The 17,723-nt window shown below is 43.3% G+C and overlaps 1 protein-coding gene across 1 annotated transcript in view; it reads right to left on the bottom strand.

Moving 5' to 3' along the window:
- Nucleotides 1-17,408, bottom strand: part of Ppp3r1 (protein phosphatase 3, regulatory subunit B, alpha) — a 38,041-nt gene extending 20,633 nt beyond the window's left edge. The window contains 1 exon segment of the mRNA NM_017309.3: nucleotides 17,160-17,408. Within this exon segment, the coding sequence (NP_059005.1) occupies nucleotides 17,160-17,162 (3 nt within the window). The 5' untranslated portion in view covers nucleotides 17,163-17,408.
- Nucleotides 17,409-17,723: the final 315 nt, after the last annotated feature.

Here is a 17,723-nt window from a genome sequence, read left to right as displayed (position 1 = left end):
AATACATATCATAAATATGGCCCAACAAAAATACATCAGGCACAGTGGTGCACATTGGTGACCCAGGAATCAGGTGATAGGGGAAGAATGAGTAATCTTCATTGACTTTGTGAGTTCGAGGCTAGCCTAGACTACATGACACTGTCTTTAGGGGTAGGGGTGGGGGTCCTCAATAGGATTGGTCCTGTTTTATCGTTGTTGGTGGTGTGTCAACCTGGGGGTCCTCCTGGGTATCCACCCACCCTGGCACATCAAGTCTCTGGGAGGCTATGCACATCCTCCCCCACTGAGGGCAGACAAGGCAGCTCAAACTTCACCAAAGTGGCAGGATACAAAATTAACTCAAAGAAATCAGTAGCCCTCCTTTAACCAAATGATAAACTGGCCGAGAAAAAAAAATTAGGGAAACCACACCCTTCACAATAACTCTAAAATATCTTGGTGTAACTCCTAACCAAGCAAGTGAAAGACTGAAGCTGAAAGATCTCCCATGCTCCTGGATAGGCAGGAATAACGTCGTGAAAATGCCCTTTTTACCAAAAGCAATTTACAGATTCAATGCAATCCCCATCAAAATTCCAATACAATTTTTTATAGACTTTGAATATTCAACTTCATATGGAGAACTAAAAAGCCCAGGATAGCCAAAAGAATCCTGAACAATAAAAGAACTTTGGAGGAATCCCCATCCTAGACCTCCAGGTAAACCACAGAGCAATAATAATAAAAACTCCACAGTACTGGTACAGAAACAAACCAAAGGAATCTAATCGAGACCCAGAAATAAGCCCACATACCTATGGACACTTGATTTTTTTTTTGAAAAAGCCAAAACCATACAATGGAAAAAAGAAAGCATCTTCAACAAATGGTCCTGGTCTAACTGTATGTTTACACGTAGAAGAATGAAAATAAACCCTTATTTATCACCCTGTACAAAACTCAAGTCTAAGTGCATCAAGGACCTCAACCTAAGGAAAACCTGATGCACTAAATCTCATAGAAGAGAAAACGGGAGATACCCTTCAATGAATGGGTCCAGGAGAAACAAGTCCTGAACAGAACACCAATGGCTCAGAGTCTAAGATCAACAATTGATAGATAGGACCTCACAGTAAGGCAAAGGGCACTTCCAATAAGGACAAAATGGCAGCTTATAGACTGGGAAAGGATGTTCATGAACCCTACATCTGACAGAGTAGGTAGTACATTGTATAAAGTACATTGACTTTATATCCCGAGTTTATAAAGAACTCAAGAAGTTAGACGTCAACTACCCAAATGATCCAATTTAAAAATGGCTCCAGAGGCTAACCTGAGGAATCCCCAATGGCGGAGAAACACTTAAAATGTTCAGTTCTCTAAGTTTATGATTCTTCCAATGTGACTTGTTTGGTATCAAGGGTTTTCTTTTCTCGAAACAGGGTCCTAGCTGGTCTGGAACTCACATAGTAGTCCAGGTTAGCTTTGAACTCAGATCTCCCCTTGCCTCTGCTGCCACGTGCTGGGATTCAAGGTGTGCACAACCACACTTAGCATAGACATGGGTTTTAGGACACTGAGTTATAATCATTCACTAATACCATCTAACCTGATGCTTCAACCACTTCAAATCTGGGCAGCATTTGTTCCTACTCATTCTTCCTTCCAGTATGCACACACATCGTTCAGAACATGTTGACCACATTACATTTTCCTCTCTGGGGCCAGGAATCGATGATTTACTCAAAGGAACTAGCTCCTTTCAGACAGAGAACTACTCTTAAGTCCTTAATTTAATCTGATGTGTTCATACTTTAGGTTTTTATACTCTGACCAGTCCCTAGCACACTTGATTCTTCTTTCATGGTTATAACTGGGTGTAACCTTTGCCATAGAAGTTTACATCTCACTAAACTGGTGTACTAATATTCTAGGACACTTTTTCTGCATAAAGAGTCCACTATTGGGGCTGGAGAGATGGCTCAGCGGTTAAGAATACTGACTGCTCTTCCAGAGGTCCTGAGTTGAAATCCCAGCAACCACATGGTGGCTCACAACCATCTGTAATGGGATCTGATGCCCTCTTCTGGTGTGTGTGAAGATAGCTACAGTGTGCTCATATATAATAAATAAATAAATCTGTTTTAAAAAAAAAAGAGTCCACTATTATCCCTCCTTAAAAGAACAATTTGTAAGGAAAAAGGTGTGTGTCTGTGTGTGTGTGTGTGTGTATGTATGTATGTATGTATGTGTGTATATATATACAGTAGAGTAGGTCTGATCAAAGTATAAACTGTTCTCAAATATTGTCCCCAAAACATAACTTTGGGACTGTAAGTCATCTATGGATAGCCACGGATTTTGTGTCTGTCAAGAACTTACACAATCTAGACCCAGGGAAAAGACTTTCAGTAAAGATACAACTTTGAAAATTGAAAGTATTAACATATACAGTAACCTACCCCACCTAAAGCAGAGTTCATTAAAACAACAAACACACACCATGAACCCAGGCTCAGTGCTCAGGAGGCTGAGGCAAGAGCATCATCTGAGCCTGTTGTTTAACCTGGCCTATGAAACACGGCTGAGAGGGTTTCGAAACTAAGGAGGGGTCAGCACAGCGGCACACACTTGTAACACCAGAGACCAGGAGCAGAAGCAGCTGTTAAATCTGTGAGTCTATGTCCAGCCAGGTCGACATGCCAAGTGTCAGGACAGCTGGGGCTACACAGTGGGACCCCGTCTCAAAACAGTTACAATAAAGTAAAACTAAAACTAAAACATCCATCAAAAAGATTAACAAACCAAAATTTAAGGATTTGTCAACTAACTGCAAATCAACTGAGAAAAAGAAGCGGGGGCAGGCTATGGTTTAGGTCTATAATCCCAGCATACCGCCCCAGAAGATCAGGAGATCAAGGTTCAATGGTAAAAGTTTTGAATAATATATCAACTGCATTATTCTATTAATTTAATATTTTCTTATTTTATGAATACATCATCTACTACTAGAATTCATATATTAGGATTATAAACAAATTAAGGAACAGGTTTCCGTAGGAAGAGGTTAAGAGTAAAAACAAGGACAGTAAATCCCAATTTCTTTTCATTATAGATTTTCTGTGACTGATATACACTACAAGAACAGCACAAACTGACTTTGATCAGTAACTATAAACCATGCTGCTGGCTAGACAACAAGAAGTGACCCACACTACCCATTCCCCTCCTCCCTGTCAACTGTCTTTGTTTGTTTGTTTGGTTGGTTGGTTGGTTGGTTGGTTGGTTGGTTGACTTGGTTTCCTTCAGCTGAGACACAGTTTCTCTGCTTGTAGCCCTGGCTCTCCTTGAGCTCAGAGATCAACCTGCGTCTGCCTCCCAAGTGCGCCCCAGTGGTGCCAGGAATCATATCTAGGTCGCCTGAAAAGCAGGAGCCCTCCCCACTCTGTCTAGCCCTCACATGCTTCCCTACTTATCAGACATACAAAGTAAGATGGCATCATTCTAGGTTCCTCCTCCTAAGAGAAGAGTTTATATTAGTACACTTCAAGCCCCGCAGTAGCAAACACTTGAATATTCTTATCAGTGAACTGTGCTCCCATAAATATGAAGTCAAACTTTATTGTGATGGGAAAATGCTGACCACCAAACCACTGTGGATAAACTTTAAACAGCCCATCCATAAATGGGTCTTTCCTCTACAGGCCAACCATCAATCTGTCCAGGAACATGACCTTAAAATTAAACAAACTCAAAAAAAATAATAATAATTAATAAAAATTAAAGGGGAGAGGTACTATATCCAAAATGGTGTTTTACAAGGCAACTGGTATGCTACAGGCTATTGCTGCACAAGACTTTGCGTGTCGGGACTTAAGGATAGGGTTCAAATGTATAAAGCACATGTTGAATTTGTCAGATGCAGCAAAAGCTTTTACGTAAGAAAGTTCAGAGACACAACCTGCTGGCCCCTCCCGACAGTGATGTTCTTCAAAGAAAATCTTAAAGCTAAAATCCTTCAGATGTCCTTAATTACCTTTAAGTTAGAGTTAAATGAAGACATTTTAAAAGTAAAGCAATGAGCTTATAGATGTAGAAAATGCTCTGTAAGATATTGATGAATGGAAAGGGGGAAACACTAACATTTACTAGAAGGAAAAAGTCAAACGCTGTTTAAGTTCTCCCTCTTCAAGCTCTCCTTTGGAGAGGCAGGGATAAGAAGGCTAAGTAAGCAGCAGGTATAGAGGACAGAGACAAAATGCAAACGAACTTTGAAGCTAATAAAACCACCATACCAATACAAACAACCAAGTTTGTCCCACCAAATATAAAGGGGAAGGAATAGTTTCCAATTAATTTCATAAAACCAGCATCATTCTAACATCCAAACACAATGAATTAGTTGTTCTCACAACCTGTGAGTTGCTAAGTCCTTTGGGGAGGGGTCAAACAACCCTTTCACAGAGGTTGCCTAAGATCAATAGAAAAGACATTTTTCTACAGTTCCTAACAGTAGCAAAATTACTGCTATGAAGTAGCAACATATTAGGAAAGTTGATAACCACTGAAATAAAGAGCAAAAACAGAAAACCACAGATCATTTGCCTGAAGAACAGAGCAGAGATGCAAATACACTCAACAAGATATTTGCAAACTTAATTCAGGAACACATTAGGATGATCATATACGATGAACGGGTGGGCTTCATCCCTGAAATGCAAGGCTGGCTCAACACATGCAAAGTGATATACATACATACATACATACATACATACATACATCACACTGTAAAATAAAGTTAGAACAGATATCATGCAAATTGACATATATAAAATACATTATATAAATAGACCAATTATCATGAAATCATTACAATGAATGCAGAAAAGGTCACTTGACAGAGTTCAACAAACTCTCATGATAAAGGCCCTAGAGACGTTAGAAGTAGAAGATAATAATAATAAAAGGCCTATAGAACAAACCCGTGACCCATACCACGTTAAACAGAGAATAATACAGCATTTCCTCCAAAATCAGGAAAAGAGATGTTCCCGCTCTTCCCTTACTCAACAAAGTGTCCAAAATCTTAACTATAACAGCACGGAGAAGAAAGATGTAAAAGGGAAATAATAGAAAGAACCAAACTTTGTTTGTAAACAAGGCAATTGTGTTTCATAGACCCCACAGAGTGAACAAAAAAACTCTGAACCAACACTTCCAGTAAAGTTGCAGAAGGCAACATCAGTTTACCAAGGTCAGCACTCGGCCTTCAAATATACAGGAAAGAGGTTAGGAAATAGATATATTTCGTAATAGTTTCCCCCCAAAATAAGGTGCGTAGGAATAAACATTACCAAGGAAGTGAAAGACTTCTACAACGAAAACTTCAAAACACTGAAAAAAGAAACCAAGTCACTAGACAGTAGAAAGCAGTTGCTCACTCCTGGACGGACAGAATCAGCATTGTATGTGGTCACAGGAACAACAGCAATCCAACAGCAACCCAACGCCTATCAAAATGCCCACGTCATTCTTCAGAGAAGTAGGGGGAAATCCAAGAACTCACTGGAACCATGACTAGCCAAAGCAATGCCTACGTAGTACCACCTCACCCCGTTAAGAATGGCTAGCATCAAGAAATCTAACCAAATGCTGGCAAGGATGTGACCCCATGTTCACTGCTGATAGTGTGCAAACCAGTACAATATTACGGAGATCAGTATGAAGGCATCTCAAATACTATTCTATGACCCAGAATATCACTCCTGGCTTTCCTAAATTATCACAGATATGCTTGTACATTCATGTTCTTCAGTGCTATATTCTTAATAGCAAGGAGATGGGGCCAGGCTAGAAGTATCCTACACAGACCAATGGAAAATAAAAAAATGTGATTTACCTCCTGGCTCTAGACACATTCCGTCTATGGCATATAAATGAAAACATATACAAAAGTAACTGGCTTTTCTTAGCACAGTATGTCCAAGATTAGTTCAAAATGGCTACATGAAACCAATACAATATCCAATCATGGTGGCTCACCCTTATAACCCCAGAATTTGGGATCTGAGTCAGGAGGATTGCTGGTATGAGGCCAGCCTCAGCTATACATTAAAAGAATCAGTATGTGTGGTGGTTTGAATATGCTTGGCCCAGGGAGTGGCACTATTAGGAGTTGTGGCCTTGAGGTAGGTAGGTGTAGCCTTGTTGGAGGAATTGTGTCACTCTGGGCATGGGCTTTAAGACCCTCATCCTAGCTGTCTGGAAGCCAGTCTTCTCCTAGCAGCCTTCAGATGAAGATGTAGAACTCTCCGCTCCTCCAGCACCATGCCTGCCTGGATGTTGCCATGCTCCCGCCTTGAAGATAATGGACTGAACCCCCGAACCTGTAAGCCAGCCCCAATTAAATGCTGTTCTTACAAGAGTTGCCTTGGTCATGGTGTCTGTTCTGAGCAGTAAAACCCTAACTAAGGCAGTATGTGTCTTTTTAATGCTTAGTAATATTTCATTACATGGCTTCATCACATTGTATTTATCCACTCATCTGTCAAAACAGACATTTGGACTGTTTCCACTTCTTGCCTACACTGAATAATGTTATTACAAATATTCATGAACAAATTTTCTTCTTTACTATTCTTAGAGAGAGGAGGAGGGAAGGCCTGACCAATGAATAAATAAAGTGGCATATCCAATAACAAAACTGTTCAACAATTAAAAGAAAAAATTACTGATTCTTTTTTGGTTTTCTGAGACACCCTTGACCAAGCTGGCCTCAAATTCACAAACCTGTCCAACCTCTGAAATGCTTAAGTTATTACAGACATGAACCACCATGCCCAGCTATCATTCTGGTTCATGTAACATAATTCACTATAAGAATACTTTGCTAAAGCCAGTCGCAGAGAAACAAAAGAATAATACGTATCAACTGGAATTCACAGACCACATAGTGATTGTATGTTTAGCAACTGATGAACGTTCCTTAACGATTATAACATTTACACTTCCATTGCCAAAATTTTCACATGCTTGATATGCTGGCCTTTTTGATCCAGCATTTTAATGACAAGGGTGACCACAGGAGGATAAACAGCGCTATGCCAGAGGATGACACAAGGTCAGACACTGAAAGGCAGATGCAGTTTTCACTCTAAGCTCAGCAGTAATCAGTGAGCTCCGTTTACATCATCAGACTATGTAGGCCTCTGTGGGTTACAAAGCCCTTGCTGCTCCAGAGTGAGGACTGAAGTTCAGATCCCTAATACCTGGTGGGCAGAGTCTGCAATTCCAGTGTTTCTGAGGCAGATAGGAGACCCCTGGATAAAGCTGGTTTGCTAGACTAGCCCAGTAGGGAGGCTCTATGTTCAATGGACAGATCCCCAGCCTCAGCATCTGAAGTGCAGAGCAGTCCAGGCAAAGGCTCAATGTCAACCTCTGGCCTCCACAATGCACATATACCCACACTTCTGCTCCTCCTGCACACATACTGTGAAATGCTAATGTTGACTGCTAACATGACAGGGTTTGGACCACCTAGAAGACAATCCATTGATTGAAGAGTTCCCTTGATTAGATAAAATGAGTAAGGAAGACCTCCTAAAGGCCATCACTTCCTATGCTTAGGTACCAGGTTGTGTAAAAGGAAAAGGTGACTATGCTCAAGCACCACCATGCCCTTCCCCTGAGCAGACTCCTGTGCCCTGACTTCTGGAAAGACGACTCTACCCGTGAGCTAAGACTAACCCAGTCTCCCTTATGATGCTTTTGTTGAGAAATTTTATCAGCAACAGGAAAAATAACTAAGATACATGTAAACGTCAACATAAAAATGGGGGGGGGGGGGAAGCGGCAGGCAGACGGGCCGCACGCACGCATGCACGCGCACACCCCTCTCTAAATCACCTAGTGGGTATTTTACAGCTATAAAGGGAGGGAGAAAAACAAAGCAAAACAAGCCCAAGGCTGGTAACATAGGAACATTACAGAGTATCACTCGAAACTATGTAATACTATGTAACAGTGAAGTGTTTTCTCAGCACTTAAAGGATTACTTGACTGTATACACTGCATGAATAATGTGACTAGAATCAATGTAGCAAAATTCTCAAATTGCTACCTATGAAGTTCAAACTGGGCAAGCGCAGACATCCTTGTGATAAGTCTACTGCAGCGGTGTTTTTATCAATACTTCTTCCTTCCATCACGCTTTGGCTCCCAAATGCTATGAACTTCTCTAGCACCATCCTCTCTTTTTCCATATTTGTACTTGGCAATGCTTGCTCTATGTAGTAACTGAATATTACATGTTTGCTCAATGAAATCAAACATTTAGAATTATACTTAGTTTATCATTTGTTCCACGATTGTGTAGAAAATGCAAAAACAGCTTAAATTAAAAGTAATCATTATTCATATTTTGGGTTTCCTAAAAACTGAAGAGTTTACTACTTATAAACAAAAATAACACTTTTATATAACTCCCTATTCAAATACATAATAATCGTTAAGCAAAACACTTCTCTAACTTTCAAAATCAGCAGCACTTCCCTCCAGGGCTGCTTTCCCAGGGTGCCTAACGGCCGGAAGGCCATGGAGGCGTTTCCATACAGTAGCTGCATACGCCAGCCTAACATGAGAAAACACATGTAATTTGCTCCTTGCACCTCTGATTTACATGAGAAAAAATGTTACATGGGACGAGATTTATAAAAATGCCCTTTGCCGCAGAAGAACCCAGAACTTAGGAAAGGCAGATAAACATACTATAACACAGAATGGGCTGCAGAGTTACTTACAAACAGTTGATCACTAACTGTCCAGAGGAATTGAGTAGTTTTCATTCCATGTCATTGGCACAGATTTTTGTCAAAAAGGAAGGCAAACCACACTGGGAAAACAGAGTACAAGCAAAGCACCAAAAAAGTGAGAAAGGATGGAGTGTTTGAGAAACAGCCTGACTTGGTTAAAGATCAAAATGTCAAGAAATTAAGAGTCAGGACATACGTATTATACAAGGAGTCTAAAGTTTAGATCTGGAAGGGAAGCAGAACTTTTAACTGAACATAGAAACAGATAGCTTTCTACAGGCACACATAAATAACTTAAAGGGTGTGAGGGAAAGCTGCAGCTAAGTATGGCAACATGGAGTAGGTCTGTAACATCTATGGGAACTGTGAGATAAAGTCTTCTGACACAAAGAGCTGAGTCACAAGGAAAAAAGCAGACTAAACAAATAGTACACTGTGTTCTTCTGTACTGGACACAGCGGCGCATTCTTCTGTAGCTTGCGTCTTCAGGTACACTGGCACTCCCTGGATTCAGCTGCCATCACTTGGTGGGGAAAAACTTCCACACTGACAACATCGTTCATTTCCTAGTCTATAACAGTATTGAGCCCGTCTGTGTTCCAGACCTAAGTATGGTGTGAACTGCACATCATGACTGACTGCCTAATAGCTTAGAAAGTAATTTCCGGGAGAAAAAGCCTTGACCAGACCATTTCACGCTGAGTGTGAACATCTCTAATCATAATAACCACCACCACCAACGAAAATAATTCTGGAGTCTTTATGTTAAAAAAGTTGTCTCTTTAAAATATATAGGATTTAAAAATGGGAAAGTGATACCAAAGAATCTTTAACCAAATGACACAGAAGATGAAAATGTAGAAACAAATACTGATGGTAGTCAGGGTGGTAGAACAGTAGCTAGAAAAATGAGTCACAGAAGCTGGGGGACGGAACTCTTAAGAGCTTCCAGGAAGGGTCAATAGTACAAAGAATGAAGACCCAAATATATTAAATGGCTGCCAACTAGATTTCCAGACAATGTATACCAACTCTACTGGAAGTGGAGTTCTTCCTATTTTAGACAAAGTCTAACCAGCTTATGGCATTTATTCAGAATCAATCTCTCTCTCTCTCCTCTCTCTCCTCTCTCTCTCTCTCTCTCTCTCTCTCTCTCTCTCTCTCTCACACACACACACACACACACACACACACACACACACACACACACAAAAGCAAGAGCCAGAATCCAAATTCGTATCTTCCCCAACTCCTACCCCATGCTAGTAGTAAGAGGGTATTGCTACCAGAGAGGCATAACCATTCTAGACCAGCACTACCTGAGAGAAACATCTGCACTATAGAACACAATACTATGCTTTGATTTTCCCTCCCAAAGCTGGCTGAAACTGCCATTGCAGTACTGCAAAGGGCCTTAAAAAGACATTAGATGAGAAGCCTGCCCTCGGAATGGATTAACCTCATTACTGTAGGTGCCGGCTCAGAGAGCTGTAAGGAAAGCTGACACTTCTCAGTGGTTAAGTGGTCCTCACCAGAATGCTGGTAGAAATATGCAGTTAGGCTGGAGAGAGCTGGCTCAGTATGCTTGTTGACAGACCCGAGTTCAGTTCCCAGCAGTACTGAGGCATTCTACTGCTAAAAGACGATGCTGATGCTTAAAACAATGGCGTTAACGGACAAATAAACACCACTGAATAAATCTCAAAAATACATTAACAATTGAATCTAGGGAACACTGTGATCCAACCTAGCCTGCCCAAACCATTTACCACAAGTCTATTTTATAATAAAGTAAAAGTCTACTATAACTGTTGAATACTGTATCGGAGTGAAGCAAACAACTGTTAACATTTAACATATAGTTAATAAAAGTACGGTATCTACTGAACATATTCCTATAAAATTAGAAAATCCTAAGAAAACCATGTTAGGCCTGCACTTCCGGTCCCTGAACAGTTTTCTATGTTCATGCCTCTCTGACTCTGACTGCCTACTCATCCTTGGAAGACAGTTCCCAGTCTTCCAAGAGGCTGTGACTCCCACCCCAATCGGAATTAAACTTGCCCTCACCCCCACTTGTCTTGCAAGCACCCAGCATTTAGTTTGCTAAAGCAGACACACTCCATAATAATCACGTCTTGTTTACCCACCTTGGCTCTGCTTAGAGATCATAATCAGGGCTTCGATGTTTACATTGTTAGTGCTAAGCAGATTATCAGACCCAACTACAATTAGGTAAGTAACAGTCTAAGCAGTGGCTCTCAGGTTTTAGCGTCACAATCACCTGAAGTCCTATTAAAAAACGGAACTGCTTGGCTCATTGTCAGGCTGTATAGGGGAGGACATACGAAGTTTCCAAAATAGTGACGACCCCCCCCCCCCCCACACACACACACACACACTCCCTTCCTACCTTCAGGCTACGAAACAGTTCCGGGACGCCCTCACATCTCTTCTGTAGTCCTAATAATCTTTTTAGGCCTAGCACAACTCTCTACTCGCAAAGCTTTCTCTAAATTCCAACTCATGGAATTCTTTACTTTTATTGGATTTTTTTTATTTACATTTCGAATGTTAGCCCCTTTCCCAGTTCCCCTCTAGAAACCCGATATTCCACCCTGCCCCCACCCCGCCCCTGCTTCTATGAGGGTGCTCCCTCACCCACACTGACTCCCTCCCACTTCACCACCTTGACATTCCCCTACACTGGGGACATCCAGCCTTGACAGGACCAAGAATCTCTCTTCCCATTGATGCCCAACAAGGCCATTCTCTGCTATATTTGTGACTGGAGTCATATGTCCATCCCTGTGCATTCTTGAGATGGTGGTTTAGTCCCTGGGAGCTCTGACTGGTTGGCATTTTTTTTCCTATGGGGTTGCAAACCCCTTCAGCGCCTTCAGTCCCTTCTCTAACTCCTCCATTGGGGACCCTGTTCTCAGTCAATGGTTGGCTGCAAGCATCTGCCTCTGTGTTTGTCAGGCTCTGGCTGAGCCTCTCAGGAGACAGCTATATCAGGCTCCTGTCAGCAAGCACTTCTTGGTATCTGCAATAGTGTCTGGGTTTGGTGTCCGTGTATAGGATGGATCCCCAGGTGTGGCAGTTTCTGGATGGCCTTTCCCCTTCAGTCTCTGCTCCACACTTTGTCTCCGTATTTCCTCCTGTGAATATTTTTGTTCCCCCTTCTAAGAAGGGGGTTCTAAAGCATTCACACTTTGGTCTTCCTTCTTCTTGAGCTTGATGTGGTTTGTGAATTGTACATTGGGTATTCTGAGCTTTTAAGCTAATACCCACTCATCAGTGAGTACATACCATGTGTGTTCTTTTGAAATTGGGTTACCTCACTCAGGATATTTTCTAGTTCTATCCATTTGCCCAAGAATTTCATGAAGTCATTGGCTTATGCTCTAAGATCAAGAATCGACAAATGAGACTTCATAAAATCCGAAAGCTTCTGTAAGGCAAAGGACACTGTCATTAGGACAAAACGGCAACCAACAGATTGGGAAAAGATCTCTACCAATCCTACATCCAATAGAGGGTTACTATCTAATATAATCAAAGAACTCAAGAAGTTAGACTCCAGAGAGTCAAATAACCCTATTAAAAATGGGCTACAGAGCTAAACAAAGAATTCTCAACTGAAAAATATCGAATGGCTGAGAAGTACTTAAAAAATGTTTAACATCCTTAGTCATCAGGGAAATGCAAATCAAAACAACCCTGAGATGCCACCTCACACCAGTCAAAATGGCTAAGATCAAAAACTCAGGTGACAGCAGATGCTGGTGAGGATGTGGAGAAAGAAGAACACTCCCCCATTGTTGGTGGGATTGCAGACTGGTACAACCACTCCAGAAATCAGTCTGGAGGCTCCTCAGAAAATTGAACACAGTACTTCCTAAGGACCCAGTTATACCCAAAAGATGTTCCAATATACAACAAAGACACATGCTCCACTATGTTCATAGCAGCCTTATTTATAATAGCCAGAAGCTGGAAAGAACCCAGATGCCCTTCAACAGAGGAACAGATACAGAAAATGTAATTTACACAATGGAGTACTACTCAGCTATTAAACTCATGGTATTCTTTGCTCCATTTTTGTTAGGCTTCAGTCTATACTATTCATGACATCTACCACATGCTATTTCCCAACTATGGTCATGACCAAAAAACCAGAGGTGCAACAACGAAAACAGTAAGCAGTGACCAACGACAAAGTCTGCAAGTATTCATTGGTCTGACTGCATGCATCCCGGTTGCTTTCCCCAGACTAAAGTCCATAGTCAGCCTTGCTTAATTCTCCTGATTAACTCATCCTGCTTCACTGTCTGTAGCAGAACTCAGTCCTTCCATACTGCCCATCCCTCTCATAGCTGACTGATTCTTAGTGGGCTTCTGTAACTCATAGCCTGATCCATTTTAAGTTTCTCATCCATAATGGGAAAAAAAAAAATGAGAGAAGAAACTGTTTCCTCCAAATGTGTATAAATTTAAGCTCTGCTGGCGATAAAACTGGTTTGATGCACCGAACTTTAATAAGAATCGAAAAAAAAATGACTAAAATCTCTTCGAAATTTAAATTTAAGTCTTAAGACTTAAGATAATGCTCATATACATTACTGATTTTTGTTCATTCGTGTGTATAGTGGAGCGAAGGTCTCATGCCAGTCCACGGACAGATTCAGACATCCATGCTCTCACACCATTGTTGAGTGTGAGATCAAACTCAGGTCGTCAAGCTTGGGGAGAAAAAAAAAAAAAGCACCTTTACCCCCGGGATGGCTCAACAGTCCAAATCCATGCTATCTAATCCAACTGAGACACAAACAACCTAATGGAGGAAACTTCCTAGGTGCTCTATACTCACAGACCGTGTACTACACCTAGGCTTCACCATCCTGGATGTTCAATTACAACAGAGCGAAAGCAGGACAAACTGACTCGTGAAGCAAATGGAGTTAACTGTAGGCCACTGTCTGGAGCATGCTAGGCAGACCATGCTGGCCTTAAACTACTTAAGATCCACCTGCCTGTCTCCCAAGCACTGGGGTTAAAGTTGTCCACCACCACACCAGGCTCAAACTGACTGCTTTTAAAGCAGCAAATAAAACACTTGTCAGAATGAATCTTTACAGGGCTGGCTCAGCCAATAAACAGCTTAGCACACAGACATCAGGGCTCAAGTTCGGATCTCCCCCGGAACTCATGTAAAACACCAGAAGGAGCAGAATACAAGTGTAATGTCAGAGCTGGGGATGCAAAGGCAGGAGTGGTCTCTGGAGTTCACTGGCCAGCACAGACCAGTCAGGAAGGTCAAAGTTCAGTGAGAGAGCCTGTCTCAAAAACAAAAGTGGTGAGCTCTGGAAGAAGGCGCCCAATGTCCACCCCTGACCTCTACAGGGTCGTGAGTGAGCAGGCATCCAGGCACACACACACACAACACAGACTCCATAAGAAGTTTAATCCCATTTACTTTCCCACTTAAATCAATCAGGCGGTAAATTAAAACTACAAAATCTATTATGAAAATCTAACAATTCTGTGGTACCCACTAGGAATTAGCTTTTCTGAAGGTAATGAATTTTTTCCAGAAATGCAGGCTTAAGCATGGAAAATTACCCAGATCACTTAGAAGCCCAACATGTTTTCACTGCCAAGCCAAGTTATGCACATGGTCTTGATACCAAACCGATATAGTGGGGATCACACCACGATTGTTCCCATGCCAGGGCAGAACTGGGAAGATGGAGAGCAAGGCCAATGTGAACTGGGAAAGTTTTAAAGGAAGCGGGGGGGGGGGGGGGGGGGGACGACGACAAACCAAACACACACAACCAACCAACAAACAAAAACCAAGGAAACGACCTGTTAGATATTATAAAACGAATCTGAAAATATTGTGAAAGACTAAGAAACAGAGTCCCCAAAAGATAAGCAATTTAAGAATCAGTGGGCTGCGCAGTGATGGTGGTACATGCCTTTACTCCCAGCACTCATAAGGCAAAGGCAAGCAGATGTATGTAAGTTCAAGGCCAACCTGACCAAGGACAGCCAAGGCCACACAGAGAAATCATGTCTCAATAAACAACAAAGTCAACGGTCTGAGGGAACAGCTGTGGTAAAGAACATGCAACACAGATGCCAAAACTTAATTTTTAGTACCAGAGGTACAAATTGGGGGGGGGGGGGTAACTCGAGCGGGCAGGCTCAGTGGTTAAGAGAACACACCACACTTTCAGAAACTAGGCTTGATCCCCACAATTACATGTAACTCAGAATCCAGAGGATCTGGCCCTCTTCTGGTCTCCTAAAGCACCCTCTCTCCCCATATATACACAGTTAAAACTTAAAATATTAAAAAAAAAAATCACTGCAATAGACACTGATCTTCAAATAAATATATACAAAGTTCCATTAAGCCCCCAAAGCCTTGTCAGCCCCCAAATCACGTTGCATTTCTTAGCTCCAGTCACTGTGCTTCAAAATATCCCAATTTGGCAGATTTGTATATTGTACAAAATATAAACCTCGTAACAGCCGCAAGACACATTTGAAGTATGAGTGTGAGGACAGAATCAAGTCCTATTTTGAACAACTAGGCCTTTTCATTGGTTCCTCTGATATAGGATGATGGTATACATCTCAGAGATGAAACTAAAGCAGGCCAGCCAATGAGATCCAGGGTAGCCTGGGCTACAGAGAAAAAAAAGCCTCAAATCAAACAAATATTAAGTGCAACTCTTATATTTTGGTTGTGAGCCTAGCCTTTAACGGCTGAGCCATCTCTCCAGCCCTAAGTGCAACTCTTAACTTCAAAGTATTACAACTGTATTATGAACAGATAATGATCTTTCTTAAACGCTCTTCAATGGTCTGGAAAAGGCTAAAGTTTTAAAACCTTCAAGGAGCCAAGTCATTTCAACAGCTTCCCAAATTAAGAAAAAAAAATTCCTCTACATTCCAAAATCATGAACTATTTATTAAAGCTGCTCCTTCGATGGGTTTTAACGATGGCGGTAAGCCCAATTATTTTAAACAAAAGCTGACTTACTTGAATATTTTAAACTTACTTTCTCTGACCACCACCTAATTAGTCTTCAATTGCAATAAACAACCCACATTTGAAGCATTTAAATCTTACATGCGAGGGGGCTTATAGTACAATTAAAGGGTGTGAGTACCCCAAACCCGCCTGAAATTCTTTGATATGTACAGAAAAGAATTTCACAAGAAGTGTTACAATCCAGTATCGTGTTTGAGTAACTGACATAAAGCGCGCAGCGCGGCTACGTTTTTCTGTGAGCACAATTCTTGATTGCAAAGACGAAACAGAGGCCAAGTGGAGCTACAGAACCAGTAAGGTAACAAGCTAAAGGCGTCATAGATTTCTTGGCTATGGTGACAGGCAGGAGGCACACCCCTAGCGTCAGCCAGAAACACTACAGGGTGAATTCCACCTACGGATTAATAGGGAAGGAAGAGAAAATTTAAATCGCCATCGTCCAAAAACAACTACCACAAGCACCGGAAAGACAGAAATAAAAATACTAAGAAAACATTAACAAACCGGTATAAGCATTTCTCTAGGACCAAGTTGTCCGGTGTCTTAACAAATATACACGCTGGTCCTTTCATGTTCACCAACACAGAGAAAAGCAACCACGATTAAAAAAGGCCCTAAGGTTGCAAACAGAAGCGAAATAAATACGAGAACCAGCGAAGGCAAGAAAGTGGAAGGATCCCTGCCAAGGCTCGCTGCTGGAAAATGCGGAGTGAGTGGGAGGAAGCACAACTCTGGAGAAGTGGGTCTTACATAAAGCGCCATTTGCCGTACACTATCATTTCCACCGGATTTCAGAAAACCCAACCTGGAAACCCATCTGGGGGCGGAAAGTGGGTTCCACGTGGAGGAGGGTAGCGAGGGCGCAGCCCCTCCGGACAAGGGTTCGGCAAAGGCCGAGCTAGCGAGCCAGGCAGCCGGGCCCGGGTTGCGTGGAGGCCCACGGACTTAAGAACCCGGGGGCGGCGGCGCTGTGGGCGCCCGGAGGCCCAGGGTCGCGCAGAGGGCGGGGGCGGCGAGTCTCAGGCCGTGCAGAGGCCCATCGGCTTGCCCGGGACACCGAGCCGTCCGGCGTTTGCAAGGGGCCGGGGGCGCGCGAAGGCCCGGAGGAGGCACGCAGGGGCTGGGGGACTTGCAGGGCCCTTGCAGCTTTCAGAGGCCCGGGAGCGCGCAGGGCCGGGGGGCGCGCAAGTGTCCGAGGACTTGAAACCCGGCACCTGCACCCGCCAGGCCTCTGGAATTTTCTACCCAGGAGGACGCCCCGGGCACTCCCTCGCCCGACCCGGGAGCCGAGGTCTCACCATCTTGCTAGGCGGGCGGCGCTGGCGGCGGCTGTAGGTTCCTTGGGACGCGGCGACGGCGGCTTTGCTGTCCGGTGCCGGGCGGGGTGCAACGGGGCCTGGGCCCGGAGTGAGGCGGGCGGAGTCTCGGTTGGAGATGCGTCGGCGGGAGGAGAGGGTTGCAGCCTCACGCTCACGGGCGGCCCCGAATCGCTGCAGCGGCTCGCGCTGACCGCAACCTCAAGGCACGAAACAGGGCGCGCAGAGGGCGGAGCGAGCGCGGGGCGGGGCGGGGCGGAGCTTGCGGGAGGCCGACATCCGGGAACCCGTGCCGGGCCGTGCAGACGTTCTCCAACCGGATTGCTCGCCGAGCACCGCTAGCGCTCTGCCAGCGCTTTTTGCGTACCGTGCGCCGGGGGACATGGAGGGGGGGGCAGACGTCTTGACGTCGGGGGAGCCGCGCTTCCTGTCATGTGACCGAAGGAAGGCCGGCAGGAGGAAGGCTCCTGGGAGGAGGAAATGGGGCGAGTGACAGGACCTGCCACTGAATTGCATCGCTCTTGGGGACACCGTGTCACTATGGCG

Source organism: Rattus norvegicus, chromosome 14 (genome assembly GCF_021556685.1).
Source record: "Rattus norvegicus strain SHRSP/BbbUtx chromosome 14, alternate assembly SHRSP_T2T, whole genome shotgun sequence".
In the NCBI taxonomy this organism is placed as follows: Eukaryota; Metazoa; Chordata; class Mammalia; order Rodentia; family Muridae; genus Rattus; species Rattus norvegicus.
Note: the sequence above shows the minus strand (reverse complement) of the source record. Positions and strands in the feature narration are given on the sequence as shown.